The following is a 17,553-nucleotide window of genomic DNA, read 5'->3' as shown; positions in this document are numbered from 1 at the left end:
TACCCCACTCAGACATAGTATACTGACTCCGAGCCGACCAGTCCTTGTTTTAGCCCCTTAATGCCGAGCGCCAGACAGGGTTACAACAAGTACCATCTTTTATCGTCTTTTGGTGTGACGCGGCCGGGGATCGAACCCCGGACCTTCCGCTCTCCGGGCGGACGCTCTACCACTAGACCACGGAGGCGGTGCAAATTGACTAAACAGTTGATTCAGATGAGAATTTATTCACGGAAGATGGGGAAAAGGTTCACCGCACCCGCTATCCTGAATAGGCGCGATACTGATGTCATACATTGTACACATTACAGAAAATTAAAGAATCACATCACCTTTGCATTACCAACACATACTTTTGCCCGCTTATCTCGAATTCGACATAAAGGTATGTTACGGTATCTAAATACCCCACTCAGACACAGTATACTGACTCCGAGCCGACCAGTCCTTGTTTGAGCCCCTTAATGCCGAGCGCCAGACAAGGTTACAACAAGTACCATCTTTTAACGTCTTTTGGTGTGACGCGGCCGGGGATCGAACCCCGGACCTTCCGCTCTCCGGGCGGACGCTCTACCACTAGACCACGGAGGTGGTGAAAATTGACTGAACAGTTGATTCAGATGACAATTTATTCACGGAAGATGGGGAAAAGGTTCACCGCACCCGCTATCCTGAATAGGCGCGATACTGATGTCATACATTGTACACATTACAGAAAATTAAAGAATCACATCACCTTTGCATTACCAACACATACTTTTGCCCGCTTATCTCGAATTCGACATAAAGGTATGTTACGGTATCTAAACGTTACAGAAGAAGAAGAAAAATATTTTATTTACGTGTCACAGGATGTATAAAAAACCGTAAAATGGCGAAAATGCCATGAATTAAAAAGCAACACGGTCCAACCTGGTTCCAACGTAACGGGGATTTTTTTAACAGTTCGTTGTATCCGTTTGTTCGCTTTATCCAGGTTCGTTATATCCGTGTTCTACTGTAATGGAGTTTGCCTGTACGTTTATCTAGCAGTTACTATTTATCCTAAATACCTAGAGATAATGTATGGTTTCCTAAATCATGCAATGTCCAGGGCACACTTGCACAAAGCGCTAAGATGATTGTAACTCCCATACTTTAACATAGGCTTGTGATAGTCTTAGCGCTAAGATCGCTTTGTGCAAGTGGGCCCGGCATGACCAAAGATGGCTTCTAGGCCATGGCGCCGAGTCTGCTATTAAAGGAGATCTAGATTATGTCATTGTCGGCATGTGATGCCATGTCCAAACACTGTAACTGTTTACTTTATTATAAGAGATTATCATACATGATGCCTGGATATCTTGCTGACTACAACGCTACAGACCAGACATGGCACCAGACGATCGAGCAATATTTCTTTTTAAGCACAAGCATGTGCAGGGGTGTGAATTTGTCCCTCGTAATTTCCCAACCTCAGGGTAGGATTTGTAAATCATTCACCCGTCTGTGGGAACTGTAGAGGAATCGGACTGATTGATTCACGGGTCGGGACGAGGAGTTATACTTGGATTTCACACAAGAACCAAAGTTTTTTCATGCAGTGTGAATTGTCCATCTTCGCCTGTGGCATTTGCAAGTGTACACATCCGTCATACTTTGTCTGGAAGTTGCTGTCTATCTGCGATGCGTCATGGATGTAGGTGGAGCCGTCGACCCAGGTGGACGAGGAGCTGGACCCAGCGGTGATTTCCAAACCAATCCAATGTTCTGTAAAAGTCACAGATGAACGTGCTGTACACACGGGGCTGACCAGTTGCTATTTTTGGCAGAGCTGTTGTGGGGATAGGAGTTGGGAAGGGTTCGGGTGGGTGTGGTGCTGATGGTGGAACTTGTGGTTTGGTTGTGCTGGTGGGAGTTGTGGTTGATCTTGTGGGCGGGGTGGGAGTTGTGGTGGATCTTGTGGTCGGGGCGGGGGTTGTGGTGGATCTTGTGGGCGGGGGCGGGAGTTGTGGTTGATCTTGTGGGAGGGGCGGGAGTTGTGGTGGATCTTGTGGGCGGGGCGGGAGTTGTGGTTGATCTTGTAGGCGGGGCGGGAGTTGTGGTTGATCTTGTGGGAGGGGCGGGAGTTGTGGTTGATCTTGTAGGCGGGGGTGGGAGTTGTGGTGGATCTTGTGGCTGGGTGGCGGGAGTTGTGGTGGATCTTGTGGTTGGCTGGTGGGAGTTGTGGTGGATCTTGTGGGCGGGGGTGGGAGTTGTGGTGGATCTTGTGGGTGGGGCGGGAGTTGTGGTGGATCTTGTGGGCGGGGTGGGAGTTGTGGTTGATCTTGTGGGCGGGGGCGGGAGTTGTGGTGGATCTTGTGGGCGGGGTGGGAGTTGTGGTGGATCTTGTAGGCGGGGGTGGGAGTTGTGGTGGATCTTGTGGGTGGGGCGGGAGTTGTGGTGGATCTTGTGGTTGGGTGTCGGGAGTTGTGGTGGATCTTGTGGGCGGGGTGGGAGTTGTGGTGGATCTTGTGGGCGGGGGTGGGAGTTGTGGTGGATCTTGTGGGCGGGGCGGGAGTTGTGGTGGATCTTGTGGTTGGGTGGTGGGAGTTGTGGTGGATCTTGTGGGTGGGGCGGGAGTTGTGGTGGATCTTGTTGCTGGGTGGCGGGAGTTGTGGTGGATCTTGTGGGCGGGGTGGGAGTTGTGGTGGATCTTGTGGGCGGGGGTGGGAGTTGTGGTGGATCTTGTGGGCGGCGCGGGAGTTGTGGTGGATCTTGTGGTTGGGTGGTGGGAGTTGTGGTGGATCTTGCGGGCGGGTTGGGAGTTGTGGTGGAACTTGTGGCTGGGTGGTGGGAGTTGTGGTGGATCTTGTGGCTGGGTGGTGGGAGTTGTGGTGGATCTTGTGGGCGGGGCGGGAGTTGTGGTGGATTTTGTGGCTGGGTGGCGGGAGTTGTTGTGGATCTTGTGGGCGGGGTGGGAGTTGTGGTTGATCTTGTGGGCGGGGGTGGTAGTTGTGGTGGATCTTGCGGGCGGGTTGGGAGTTGTGGTGGATCTTGTGGCTGGGTGGTGGGAGTTGTGGTGGATCTTGTGGCTGGGTGGTGGGAGTTGTGGTGGATCTTGTGGGCGGGGAAGGGAGTTGTGGTGGATCTTGCAGGCGGGTTGGGAGTTGTGGTGGATCTTGTGGCTGGGTGGTGGGAGTTGTGGTGGATCTTGTGGCTGGGTGATGGGAGTTGTGGTGGATCTTGTGGGCGGGGCGGGAGTTGTCGTGGATCTTGTGGCTGGGTGGCGGGAGTTGTGGTGGATCTTGTGGCTGGGTGGCGGGAGTTGTGGATCTTGTGGGCGGTGTGGGAGTTGTGGTGGATCTTGTGGCTGGGTGGTGGGAGTTGTGGTGGATCTTGTGGGTGGGGCGGGAGTTGTGGTGGATCTTGTGGGTTGGGCGGGAGTTGTGGTGGATCTTGCGGCTGGGTGGTGGGAGTTGTGGTGGATCTTGTGGGCTGGGCGGGAGTTGTGGTGGATTTTGTGGCTGGGTGGTGGGAGTTGTGGTGGATCTTGTGGGCGGGGCGGGAGTTGTCGTGGATCTTGTGGCTGGGTGGCGGGAGTTGTGGTGGATCTTGTGGCTGGGTGGCGGGAGTTGTTGTGGATCTTGTGGGCTGGGCGGGAGTTGTGGTGGATTTTGTGGCTGGGTGGTGGGAGTTGTGGTGGATCTTGTGGCTGGGTGGCGGGAGTTGTGGTGGATCTTGTGGCTGGGTGGCGGGAGTTGTCGTGGATCTTGTGGCTGGGTGGCGGGAGTTGTGGTGGATCTTGTGGCTGGGTGGTGGGAGTTGTGGTGGATCTTGTGGCTGGGTGGCGGGAGTTGTGGTGGATCTTGTGGGCGGTGTGGGAGTTGTGGTGGATCTTGTGGGTGGGTGGTGGGAGTTGTGGTGGATCTTGTGGGTGGGGCGGGAGTTGTGGTGGATCTTGTGGGCGGGGGCGGGAGTTGTGGTGGATCTTGTGGGAGTTGGGGTGGATCTTGTGGTTGGGTGGTGGGAGTTGTGGTGGATCTTGTGGGCGGGGTGGGAGTTGTCGTGGATCTTGTGGTTGGATGGCGGGAGTTGTGGTGCATCTTGTGGCTGGGTGGTGGGAGTTGTCGTGGATCTTGTGGCTGGGTGGCTGGAGTTGTGGTGGATCTTGTGGCTGGGTGGTGGGATTTGTGGTGGATCTTCTGGGCGGTGTGGGAGTTGTGGTGGATCTTGTGGCTGGGTGGCTTGAGTTGTGGTGGATCTTGTAGCTGGGTGGTGGGAGTTGTGGTGGATCTTGCGGCTGGGTGGCTTGAGTTGTGGTGGATCTTGTGGCTGGGTGGCGGGAGTTGTGGTGGATCTTGTGGCTGGGTGGTGGGAGTTGTGGTGGATCTTGTGGGCGGTGTGGGAGTTGTGGTGGATCTTGTGGGCGGGGTGGGAGTTGTGGTGGATCTTGTGGGCGGGGTGGGAGTTGTGGTGGATCTTGTGGCTGGGTGGCGGGAGTTGTGTGGATCTTTTGGGCGGGGGTGGGAGTTGTGGTGGATTTTGTGGCTGGGTGGTGGGAGTTGTGGTGGATCTTGTGGGTGGGGCGGGAGTTGTGGTGGATCTTGTGGGTTGGGCGGGAGTTGTGGTGGATCTTGTGGCTGGGTGGTGGGAGTTGTGGTGGATCTTGTGGCTGGGTGAAGGGAGTTGTGGTGGATCTTGTGGCTGGGTGGGGCGGGAGTTGTGGTGGATCTTGTGGTCGAGGTGGGAGTTGTGGTGATCTTGTGGGCGGGATGGGAGTTGTGGTGGATCTTGTGGGCGGGGCGGGAGTTGTCGGGGATCTTGTTGCTGGGTGGTGGGAGTTGTGGTGGATCTTGTGGGCGGGATGGGAGTTGTGGTGGATCTTGTGGGTGGTGGGAGTTGTGGTGGATCTTGTGGTTGGGTGGTGGATCTTGTGGTTGGGTGGTGGGAGTTGTGGTGGATCTTGTGGCTGGGTGGTGGGAGTTGTGGAGGATCTTGTGGGCGGGGTGGGAGTTGTGGTGGATCTTGTGGTCGGGTGGTGGGCGGTGTCAGAGTTGAAGTGGATCTTGTGGTCGGGTGATGGGCGGGGGTGAAGAAGAGACGAAGAAAATATGTCTATGACTTGAAGCTGTGACCGAATTGAATATTCTACCTCTAAACCAAATCCCAGATCCCCACAATAATATTAAATGGTCGTTCCCTTCATGTGTGTGTATTAAAAAGTTCACATAGTCGGAGATATAGCGAATTGTGGGTGTTTAAATGTTGTTTAACGACGCAATAAGAATAATTGTCGCTACATAAGGGTAACCTTTTCATAACTGAATCTGGACATGACAAACCAGAGATTTCATTGTGTCGTGGCGCGGTCCAATTGTATAAATGTATCACGTGTAGAGTCGTACCGGGGTCAGATGTATACATGTACCACGAGTAGAGTCGTACGGGGGTCAGATGTATACATGTACCACGTGTAGAGTCGTACCGGGGTCAGTTGTATACATGTACCGCGAGTAGAGTCGTACCAGGGTCAGTTGTATACATCTACCACGTGTAGAGTCGTACCGGGGTCAGATGTATACATGTACCACGAGTAGAGTCGTACCAGGGTCAGATGTATACATGTACCACGTGTAGAGTCGTACCGGGGTCAGATGTATACATGTACCACGTGTAGAGTTGTACCAGGGTCAGTTGTATACATGTACCACGTGTAGAGTTGTACCAGGGTCAGTTGTATACATGTACCACGTGTAGAGTCGTACCGGGGTCAGATGTATACATGTATTACGTGTAGAGTAGTACCGGGGTCAGGTGTATACATGTACCACGTGTAGAGTCGTACCAGGGTCAGATGTATACATGTACCACGTGTAGAGTTGTACCGGGGTCAGCTGTATACATGTACCACGTGTAGAGTCGTACCAGGGTCAGATGTATACATGTACCACGCGTAGAGTCGTACCGGGATCAGATGTATACATGTACCACGTGTAGAGTCGTACCGGGGTCAGATGTATACATGTACCACGTGTAGAGTTGTACCGGGGTCAGATGTATACATGTACCACGTGTAGAGTCGTACCGGGGTCAGATGTATACATGTACCACGTGTAGAGTCGTACCGGGGTCAGATGTATACATGTACCACGTGTAGAGTCGTACAAGGGTCAGATGTATACATGTATCACGTGTAGAGTCGTATCGGGGTCAGATGTATACATGTACCACGTGTAGAGTCGTACCACGGTCAGTTGTATACATGTACCACGTGTAGAGTCGTACCAGGGTCAGATGTATACATGTACCACGTGTAGAGTTGTACCGGGGTCAGCTGTATACATGTACCACGTGTAGAGTCGTACCAGGGTCAGATGTATACATGTACCACGCGTAGAGTCGTACCGGGATCAGATGTATACATGTACCACGTGTAGAGTCGTACCGGGGTCAGATGTATACATGTACCACGTGTAGAGTTGTACCGGGGTCAGATGTATACATGTACCACGTGTAGAGTCGTACCGGGGTCAGATGTATACATGTACCACGTGTAGAGTCGTACCGGGGTCAGATGTATACATGTACCACGAGTAGAGTTGTACCGGGGTCAGATGTATACATGTACCACGTGTAGAGTCGTACAAGGGTCAGATGTATACATGTATCACGTGTAGAGTCGTATCGGGGTCAGATGTATACATGTACCACGTGTAGAGTCGTACCACGGTCAGATGTATACATGTACCACGTGTAGAGTCGTACCACGGTCAGTTGTATACATGTACCACGTGTAGAGTCGTACCACGGTCAGTTGTATACATGTACCACGTGTAGAGTCGTACCAGGGTCAGATGTATTCATATACCACGTGTAGAGTCGTACCGGGGACAGTTGTATACATGTACCACGAGTAGAGTTGTACCAGGGTCAGATGTATACATGTACCACGTGTAGAGTTGTAGCAGGGTCAGATGTATACATGTACCACGTGTAGAGACGTACCAGGGTCAGATGTATTCATATACCACGTGTAGAGTCGTACCAGGGTCAGATGTATACATGTACAACGCGTAGAGTCGTACCAGGGTCAGATGTATACATGTACCACGAGTAGAGTTGTACCGGGGTCAGATGTATACATGTATCACGTGTAGAGTCGTACTAGGGTCGGTTGTATACATGTATCACGTGTAGAGTCGTACCGGGGTCAGCTGTATACATGTATCACGTGTAGAGTCGTACCAGGGTCAGATGTATACATGTATCACGTGTAGAGTCGTACCGGGGTCAGCTGTATACATGTATCACGTGTAGAGTCGTACCGGGGTCAGATGTATACATGTACCACGTGTAGAGTCGTACTAGGGTCGGTTGTATACATGTATCACGTGTAGAGTCGTACCGGGGTCAGATGTATACATGTACCACGTGTAGAATCGTACCGAGGGACAGATGTATACATGTACCACTTGTAGAGTCGTACCAGGGTCAGATGTATACATGTACCACGTGTAGAGTCGTACCAGGGTCAGATGTATACATGTATCACGTGTAGAGTCGTACCGGGGTCAGCTGTATACATGTACCACGTGTAGAGTCGTACCAGGGTCAGGTGTATACATGTACCACGTGTAGAGTTGTACCGAGGGACAGTTGTATACATGTACCACGTGTAGAGTCGTACCAGGGTCAGATGTATACATGTACCACGTGTAGAGTCGTACCAGGGTCAGATGTATACACGTACCACGTGTAGAGTCGTACCGGGATCAGATGTATACATGTACCACGTGTAGAGTCGTACCAATGTCAGATGTATACATGTACCACGTGTAGAGTTGTACCAGGGTCAGATGTATACATGTATCACGTGTAGAATCGTACCAGGGTAAGTTGTATACATGTACCAAGAGTAGAGTAGTACTGAGGTTCAGCAGTAGAAGCAGCCTCACACACACACACACACACACACACACACACACACACACACTCTAAAGGTTCTCGCAACGTTACACCCCATTTCACCTCACTTTACCTCTGGCATGTGTACATATACGTGTACGCGACATTTCCAGCACATGTTAATATGTTTAAGCATGTCAATCCTATCAATTAACGATTGACTGTGGGGATTCTTACGAAAGTACTTACCTCAATGAACCGAAAGAATACACATTCAATATTTATAATTAAAATCGACAATGAAAACGTACAATAGTTAAACCAAAGACAGTTGTTTATATCAAAGCAGACAAAAATGACGAGATGATAAACATTCCTGATGTAGGAATACATACTGTGGCTTGACATGAATCAGGTGATCGTTTAATGTATGCACATAATTTGACACGCCTACAAAGTCAGTAGCCAATCAACGAAGATAAGGATAAAAACACTGTTCATAGGATCAGTCAATCAAGGGAAGAGGCAAGAAGAACTGCAACAGTCAGACTGTAACGAACCGGAACAAGGTGAGGTGAAATGGGGTTTAACGTCGCGTTCAAGATTTTTGCACTTATATAGTGACGTGCATGCACGTGTGTGCGTGCGTGCGTGCGTGCGTGCGTGCGTGCGTGTGTGGCTGCTCGTACTATTCCGGACTGATGCCGATGTATAGTGCTCATTTTAAACAGCCACCTTCTCGGGGACATATTTGTTCCGGTCCTCCGGGGGCGGTCGGGTAGCCTATTGGTTAAAGCGTTCGCTCGTCACGCCGAAGACCCGAAGATTCCCGACATGGGTACAATGTGTGAAGCCCATTTCTGGTGTCCCCGCCGTGATATTGCTGGAATATTGCTAAAAGCGACGTAAAACCAAACTCACTCACTCACTCACTCCGGTTCTCCCACGCCGCGCCATACCAAAAGACGTTAAAAGATGTTAATACTTGTTACCCTGTCTGGTCGGCTCGGAGTCAGTATACTGAGTCTGAGACTAGTCTCGCAAAGTGCCATTTTTGTTACTTGACCAGCGTGTATTCTTTCGCTGACAAAAGCGGTCTTCTAGATTCAAAAATATTTTTGGTTAAGTTGACAGTTGACATTTACAGTTTATAACGAAACACTTTCGAGGAAATAACAAACGGAAAGAAATGATACAAACTCCATAAATAACAATCTGTAATTATTTTGCCTTGTCAGTGTGATACTAACGTAAAAGGACGTCAACAGGTTGTGTACTGGCGAAACACTTACGATAAAGGGAGACAAAGTAAGTGGAAGATATCTCTTGTATGACAATAGTTCTGACAAGGTGAGGTGAGATTGGGTTTAACGTCGCGTCCAAGATTATTGCACTTATATAGCGACGTGCATGTACGTATGTGTGTTTGTGTGGCTGCTTGTTCTAGTCCGGACTGATGCCGATTTATAGTGCTAGCCCTCTGAGATACCATGCCGCAGTTTAACATGAATACCCCCCCACAGTCACAGTATACTGACTCCGAGCCGACCAGTCCTTGTTTTAGCCCCTTAATGCCAAGCGCCAGACAGGGTACCAACAAGTACCATCTTTTAACGTCTTTTGGTATGACGCGGCCGGGGATGGAACTCCGGACCTTCCACTCTCCGGGCGGACGCTCTACCACTAGACCACGGAGGCGATAGTTCCGACAAAGTGTAATGTTCACTGCAGTGAAATATCAAGTGTCATGTTCACTCCAGTGACATATAGGAGCTCCAGATAAGCTTTTGGTGTTGTGGGTATTTTACCCATACATTTTAAAATCATTGGGTATCAGTAATTCTACCTGCGTATTCAAATTTCTGTTACCCACTAGTTTTTACACATGTGGGTATTTAAGTTAAATATTTAAAAACACTATTCATCTAGTCCCTGCAAACTGGTGTCGTGTGGGTTCGAGAGCTTTATAGGACTCAAAAATACCACGATACTTCCACAAGAAAGTGTGATGGCAAATGATCATGATGTAACTGTCATCGTGGAGTTTGGCAAGGTTGACGGAATGCCCCTTTATAATTTCAAAATAAGTTGCTGATTTGCTCATCGAATACGCAGGGTTACTTCACAATATTTTGATGATACGCACAAGTTTTATTTTTGTAGCGTATCTGTAATGTTCGTTGCGTATTTGATACGCTTGGATTATATTTTACTGTGTATTTCTGCATTTCTGATGCATATTTCACGCAGATACGCAGCTTATCTGGAGCTCTGAATATCAAGTTTTATCACTTTTCTCGACTTCATAAAACTGTCTTTCACACTTAAGTATATAATAAACGTGTTAATGTCATCCTGCCCTGTGTAATAATATGTGTATATCCTGTCATCCTGTCGTATGAAATATACTTTAGCACATCTTCTCCAGCATATACAAATGTTAAATCCTGTCAGTTGACACTAGATGTTGATCAAATGAGTAAATAGTATCACAGCAATGTGAATACTCACGGGTACCAAACATTTCTGGAATAAAAGAAAAAGGACAATTACCACAACTTCTGACAACGAAGCCATGAAAGGTTGAAATCTCTGAATAACAAAGACAATGTTTCATCAATGTGACCTCATCTGTAAATATTGTATGTGATATTTGGATGGTGTTCGGCAATTCGATGGCCATTGTTAATAAGATAATAAAACAAATATCATCCTTCATATAACTATATGATTTACCAAGGGACACGGCTGGCATAGTCATCTTAGTGAGTGAGTGAGTAAGTATGATTTGTACACCACTTTTAGAATAGTCCAGCAATGCCCGCGGACACCAGAAATGGTATACACACTGTACCTATGTCTTATCCCGCCGTCCTCCACACACAGTTATCGGGGCCCACGGGTGGCCCAGTCGTCTAAGGCGCCGCGATTCGCTGTGCAGAGTTGCGTCCCTTAGGGAGCGACCATTTGATTTCTATGGGGGGGCGGGCGGGGGGGGGGGGGGGGGGGGGGGGGGGGGGGGGGCCGGAAGTATTTACAAATGAATAGTTTGTTGGAGATAATCAGTAAAATAAATAGAATGTTTACTACTGTGAGAAAAATGAATAGTTTGTTTCGAGATATAATTTTGCATGTCTTTGCAACATTTATCTATTAAATTAAAGAATTATTCCAGCATTATAAACGTAAAAATTTTCCGCCGCCTTCGGCGCAACACTATTACTTTAATCTTATTTGTTGCTATTTCTGTATATGAAGTTAATGGCTTCAGTTCAGCACATTTTGCTATTTAAATGCATGTACAAATATTCAGGCGTCCAATTTAACAATTTCCAAAAAGAAATAACCAAGCTACAATGTTGTAAAAGAACACATTTATTCACTGATAAATGTTGAACATATTTATATTGTGGTTTGTTTGAGGAATGGTTTTGAAATACAAATAAACCATATGTATTAAATGAAAAGGTATCGGTATGAACAATTTTCCAAAATCCTTCAAATAAAACTATATTATATGATCTTTGGATATGACCTGGTCATAAGTGTTTCTGTTGTGATGAAACATCTATTTGAACACGTCAATGCACACCATCATCCTTTGCTGGAGAGGACACGTCTTGCTCTGTTTTTGCTGTATACATTGTCTGATTACAGTGTTCGTATGTTTCAGTTCTACTGTTCCGACATTTGTGTCTAGTGACAAAGCCTGTCCGAACATTCTCTTCAAGACTGTTCACCATTGATTCCCCACCAGTAGTGTACATAGAGATAGACCAATTGTCCTCTCACCAGATACCCCCAATGTTATTCAGATGAATGAACGAGTATATACACTATTTGCTTTAGTGTATGGCAATGGGGGTCATTTCGCTGGGAATTGTGTGTGTGCCAGGCAAAGGTTGGTACAGTTACGATGGCTTGGAAGTATACCACCGATACGGGCCGGGAATAAAGAAACAGCTATTACCGCGTCCTCCACCAGGCTACAAACAGGACTACTGTATTTATGTCAGGGAATGAAAAAGACTATTATAACGGGTGTTCTATAGCTGTTCATGTTATAATACACCACAGGCTGCATTTGCTGAAATATGATTGCATATTTTACTCTATAAATAAAATTGCAAAATTACCATCTGAAATGAATAGTTTGTTCAGCTGTATGTTACAAAAAAATAGTTTGTTAGAAATGGCTTCAGAAAAAAAATAGTTTGCTGAGAAAACAACTTCCCCCCCCCCCCCCCCCCCCCCATAGAAATCAAATGGTCGCTCCCTTTAGGCACGCCAGAAACCTATGATTGTGGGTTCGAATCCCGGTTCGCCCCAATTATGTTTCTAGGTTTTTCCGCACCATACCCGTGCTCGTGGGTTTCACCGAAGTGGTAAATGTCTAAGACCTGCATCACTTCGGGCTTTCCTCCCACATTAAGCTGACACGCCGTGATATAACTGGAATACTGTTAAAAGCGGCGTTAAACCCAACTCACTCACTCACTCACACACAGTTATCCAAGGCGCCGCAACACGCTGTGAAGAGTCATGTCCTTTGGACGTGCCATGAGCTTTGGTGGAAGGTTTCAAATCCCACACTTGTCTAGGTCATATTCCTAGTCTCTTCTGCTTCGTAGCCTTCCTGGTGGCTTTTTTAACCATTGAGGTCCAGCATGACTTCGTGCTCTCCTCGTGAAATCAGGATGATCATGAAACTTACTACCGCTCCAAAGGCTTTTATCCCAACTTACTCACTCATTCACTCACTTACTTACCACGAGTAGCCACCTCGTGCAAAAAGCAGCCATGTAGTCAAATTTATCAGCATCTTTCAGCATGATCAAATCTCCACCTTCGCTCTGACATACGTTCCTGCTTTCTGGTTGTGGTGAACATGTTCTCGTGCAGCTTGTAACATATCCGTGGAGACAGCACAGCTGTGTAGCCTTGGGACAAGGGGCCATGGTCCTGTTGACAAAATCGTTATAGAAACTGAATTCATTGTATGCCTAAAATTAGATATTCAGGTGTGATTGAACAGGTAGACTCCATGGAATTCCAGAATTTTGCTGAAAATTAAAAATAGGTTTACATTTCGTAATGATAGCTTTGATGCATGTGCTGTGTGGTTAGCGACAGTACATACAGAACATTTTGAAAGAAGAAGGTAATATGATATGTAAGGAAAAAGCTCAAGCTCTTTACTTAGTTCCAGTCTTGTATGGTATTGTGTGTATGCATGCACAGCTAAGGGCCAGTATGCATGCATACACATAGAAAATAATGCATGCATAGCTGAGGAGTTAGTATGCAGGCATATATATGGAAAATAATTCATGCACAGGTAAGGGCCAGTATCCATTCATACATGTAGAAAATAATGCATGCATAGCTAAGGAGTTAGTATGCATGCACGCAAAATATAGAAAATAATGCATGCATAGCTAAGGAGTTAGTATGCATGCACAAATATAGAAAATAATGCATGCATAGCCAAGGAGTTAGTATGCATGCACAAATATAGAAAATAATGCATGCATAGCTAAGGAGTTAGTATGCATGCACAAATATAGAAAATAATGCATGCATAGCTAAGGAGTTAGTATGCAGGAATATATATGGAAAATAATGCATGCACATTTAAGGATCAAAATGCATACACATTTATTTATCGAACTCAATATGCATTTAAGGATTATAATGAAACATGAAAAGGGGCAATACTGATTGCAATAGTAAGGGCCAGATGCATAAACAACTAAGGGTCCATAGGAATGCACTGCTGAGGATGTGTATGAGCAATAGGGGCGGTCGGGTAGCCTAGTAGTTTAAAGCGTTCGCTCGTCACGCCGAAGACCCGGGTTCGATTCCCGACATGGGTACAATGTGTAAAGACCCATTTCTGGTGTCCCCCCGCACGTGATATTGCTGGAATAATTGCTAAAAGCGGCGTAAAACCATATTCACTCACTCACTTATGAGCAATAAAAGTTAGAAAGTATAAACAACTAAGAAAACGAAAATTTAGATTAAAGATCGTCACAATATGTTCAAAAAGGTAACACTTCTTTAAAGTTAATATCCAACCACAAGGCACATTTCAAATGTACAGTAAACTACGGTTATAACGAACACGCTTATAACGAACTGACGGATATAACGAACTGACGGATATAACCGAACTTACTTTGGGGTCCCGACTACTTGCTGTAGTCATGCTGTATATGTACTTATAACGAACTACGGTTATAACGAACTAAAATTAGTAGTCCCTTTGAGTTCGTTATAACCGTAGTTTACTGTAATGTAATAATATAATATAAAGTATATTTCACATGATACAGTATACTTTGTACACAATTAGTTAATGCTTTAAAGAGACTTTCAACTAATTATACTATTTAACGCTTAAAAGAATTCTGGCTACACTTTCTACACGCATTCTATTCGGCATACATTGAATAAAGTGTTTAAGGTGCTTTGCAGATGAGTAAAGACCAGCTTGTTCATTTCGCTTAAGTGTTGTTGTCGTTGCTTTAAGTGTTAAAGAGGTCGCCTTCTGAGGGCACGGGTGGCCCAGTCGTCTAAGGCGCCACGATTCGCTGTGAAGTGTTGCGTCCCTTGGGCACGCCAGAATCCTATGGTTGTGGGTTCGAATCCTGGTTCGCCCTGATTATGTTTCTATGATTGTCAGCACCATACCCGTGCTCGTGGGTTTCACCAAAGCGGTAAAAGTCTGTATCACTTCGGGCTTTCCTCCCACATTAACCTAACACACTGCGATATAACTGGGGCATGGATTACTGTTAAAAGCGGCGTTAAACCCAACTCACCGACTCACTATTTTATTCATGCACTTTCAGGGACAATTTTGCTTTTTTCCATAAAATTTTGGTGGAGTAAGAGGCAAAGCCGCACCAATCATCTCAGTAACAGTCTACACCTCCAGTAAAGCACCAAAAGCCCATTAAATCTTTCAAAAAGAGTGAGTGGGTGAGTATTGTTTCACGCCGCTTTTTAGCAATATTCCAGCAACATCACGGCAGGGGACACCAGAAATGGGCTTCACACATTGTACCCATGTCGGGAATTCAACCGGGTCTTCGGCGTGACGAGGCGAACGCTTTAACCACTAGGCTACCCGACCGCCCCCCTTTAAAAAAAGAGTTATGGTCGACATGTAGAGGACGTTTCCAAACCTGAGGCATCAGTGACAAAAATGTTGTCCAAATATGTGAGAATGTGCTGTTGTTATGTTAAAAAAATTCATCATATCTCACCTCCTTGCTTGATGAATGTTCTGGCTCCTGTCAGTAACACACAGGTGGCGGACACGGACAATCCGTAGATGTAGCACTGCCCATCACGGTACGTGAAGGAGGCACAACATGTCGTCCTTGCACAAAGCCCAGAACAGTCCTCTGTATTCCCAGCTGTGCTAATGTTGGCAGGAATATCCTCTGCCTCCAGATCATCCAGAGTAACAAGTCTTTCAAATAGTTGGTCTTGTAGCGGTGTTTTATCGCAAGCACAGCTGAGTCAAGAAAGAGGATGAGAAACAACACAGTCTTCATCTTTCCGACTTCTGCAACCTTCTGGGAACCCTAAGCTGTCTGCATCAATGTTACTCAACTCAGTGGAAGGATCGATTATTATTTTCCCTTCGATCTCTGATTGGCAAACACCGACCGTTGTCCACCCCGATCCGTCGAATTTCTGAAATTAAGGTAGGTAAAATAATTCTACGGATCGGGAAAGTATATTCATGTTTACTTAACGTGGTCTGCAGTTAGAGTATTCCATTATTTTTTCTCATGGGGGTGATCGGGAACTTGACGTTGTTAGGGACAGTATATGACACCTGAGACGAGGACTCGGCTATTTCATATTCTTTATTCTGTTGTAACAAGGATATAACAATACATTTTCACATACATACAGCAATAACAGAATAATAAATAATCAATATATATATTATCAAACATTTAGTTTATCTTGAGACTCTAACAATTTTCACTATCTTTATTCATAAAAACGTTTACAATAGCCACGTTAACATACATACACAAACATAATAAGTAATCATAAATATAAATATTTATCAGTAATCTTCGGGAAAGATCACCTTTGTTTTAAATAAAAACATCAATTTATTTTGTAAGGTCGCAAATTTTGAAGTAATGTTGTCAAAAGTAATCTCCGAGCTCAACATGCCACGTTTGACTCAAAAATTATAAAAGAAACATATTTTGTGTTTTTATTTTAAATCATATAAGCTTTTTCTCTTAATCTCATCTTTTTACTGTAAGCCTCTTAGTTTGCTACCATCTGTTCACCCCTTATTTAGTGAAAGAAGATGCGCCCAGTTGAGTAGTCATGGTTGAGTGGTAGCATATATTCGACCGGACACTTTTTTTCTACATATTGAAACATTTTAATTTCAGAAATTCGACGGATCGGGTGGTCACCCACCGACCAATGCAGATGCACCGCCTGAATGATATTTGTTTAAACAGTCTATCGCCCAGAAGTGTCCCTTTGATCACTGATTGGCTACACCGACCCTCCAAGACGCAGTGCGCTACCTTGTAATCACCAACGTGTCTGTCTAGTCTTAAGCAGGTGTTAGCAATAACCAAATTAATGGGGGGCACTGGGTGGCCCAGTCGTCTAAGACGCCGCGATTCGCTGTGCAATGTTGCGTCCCTTGGGAACGCCAGAAACCTATGATTGTGGGTTCGAATCCCGGTTCGATTATGTTTCTAGGTTTGTCAGCACCATACCCGTGCTCGTGGGTTTCACCAAAGTGGTAAACGTCTGACACCTGCATCACTTCGGGCTTTCCTCCCACATTAATTCAGGTGTCCCCCGTTGTGATATTTCTGCAATCCAATGTGTCCTGTTGCGTAAACGGAGAATAGAAATCAATCCAAGTGTCCAAATATCACATTATTTATGACAGTATAACAATTAAATACGCCAAGATAGCTTCGAATCGGTGAAGAAAAAAACGCTCCTTCATGTCCAATCGAATTGTTGCCATGTCACACTGCATTTAACAAGTTTACCAATTACGAGATAATCAGCCGTCATTGGGCGTTATCATTCATACAAAACGACAAAAAAAAGTATTTTCCATTATGAATTAGTTATACACACACTAGGAAGTAATGTAATTATAAAACAGGTTTTCAGCGTGATTCTGTGACGTGGTTCATCCGCGACATTGTTTGCTCGGTCCTCAGTGTGACAGCTCTCATATCACATAATACACGACAGCCTCTGTGGTCTAGTGGTAGATCGTCCGCCCGGAGAGCGGAAGGTCCGGGGTTCGATACCCGGCCGCGTCATACCAAAATACGTTAAAAGATGGTACTTATTGTTACCCTGTCTGGCGCTCGGCATTAAGGGGCTAAAACAAGGACTTGTCGGCTCGGAGTCAGTATACTGTGTCTGAGTGGGGTATTCATGTTAAACTGCGGCATGGTATCTCAGTGAGCTAGCACTATAAATCGGCATCAGTCCGGACAGTACAAGCAGCTACACAAACACGTACATGCACGTCGCTATATAAGTCCAATAATCTTGGACGCCATCTTTTGATGACGCGGTCCGGGATCGAACCCCGGCGGTTGGCTTCGTGATATATGAAATAATGAATGTGCGGTGCTTAACCTTTTCCCAGGTGTATAG

General features: G+C 46.1%; 1 protein-coding gene across 1 annotated transcript; it reads right to left on the bottom strand.

The window, feature by feature from the left end:
* Positions 1-1,798: 1,798 nt before the first annotated feature.
* Positions 1,799-14,077, bottom strand: LOC139472746 (uncharacterized). The gene is made up of 3 exons (XM_071255213.1): positions 14,048-14,077; positions 12,729-12,828; positions 1,799-5,115 (listed from the first exon to the last, which is right to left on the bottom strand). Exons 1-3 carry the CDS (start codon positions 14,075-14,077, stop codon positions 1,799-1,801), a joined length of 3,447 nt encoding a protein of 1,148 aa, XP_071111314.1.
* Positions 14,078-17,553: the final 3,476 nt, after the last annotated feature.

Source organism: Haliotis cracherodii, unplaced genomic scaffold, assembly GCF_022045235.1.
Source record: "Haliotis cracherodii isolate W230 unplaced genomic scaffold, xgHalCrac1.p SCAF_25, whole genome shotgun sequence".
In the NCBI taxonomy this organism is placed as follows: domain Eukaryota; kingdom Metazoa; phylum Mollusca; class Gastropoda; order Lepetellida; family Haliotidae; genus Haliotis; species Haliotis cracherodii.
This window is presented reverse-complemented; position numbering and strand designations above follow the sequence as displayed.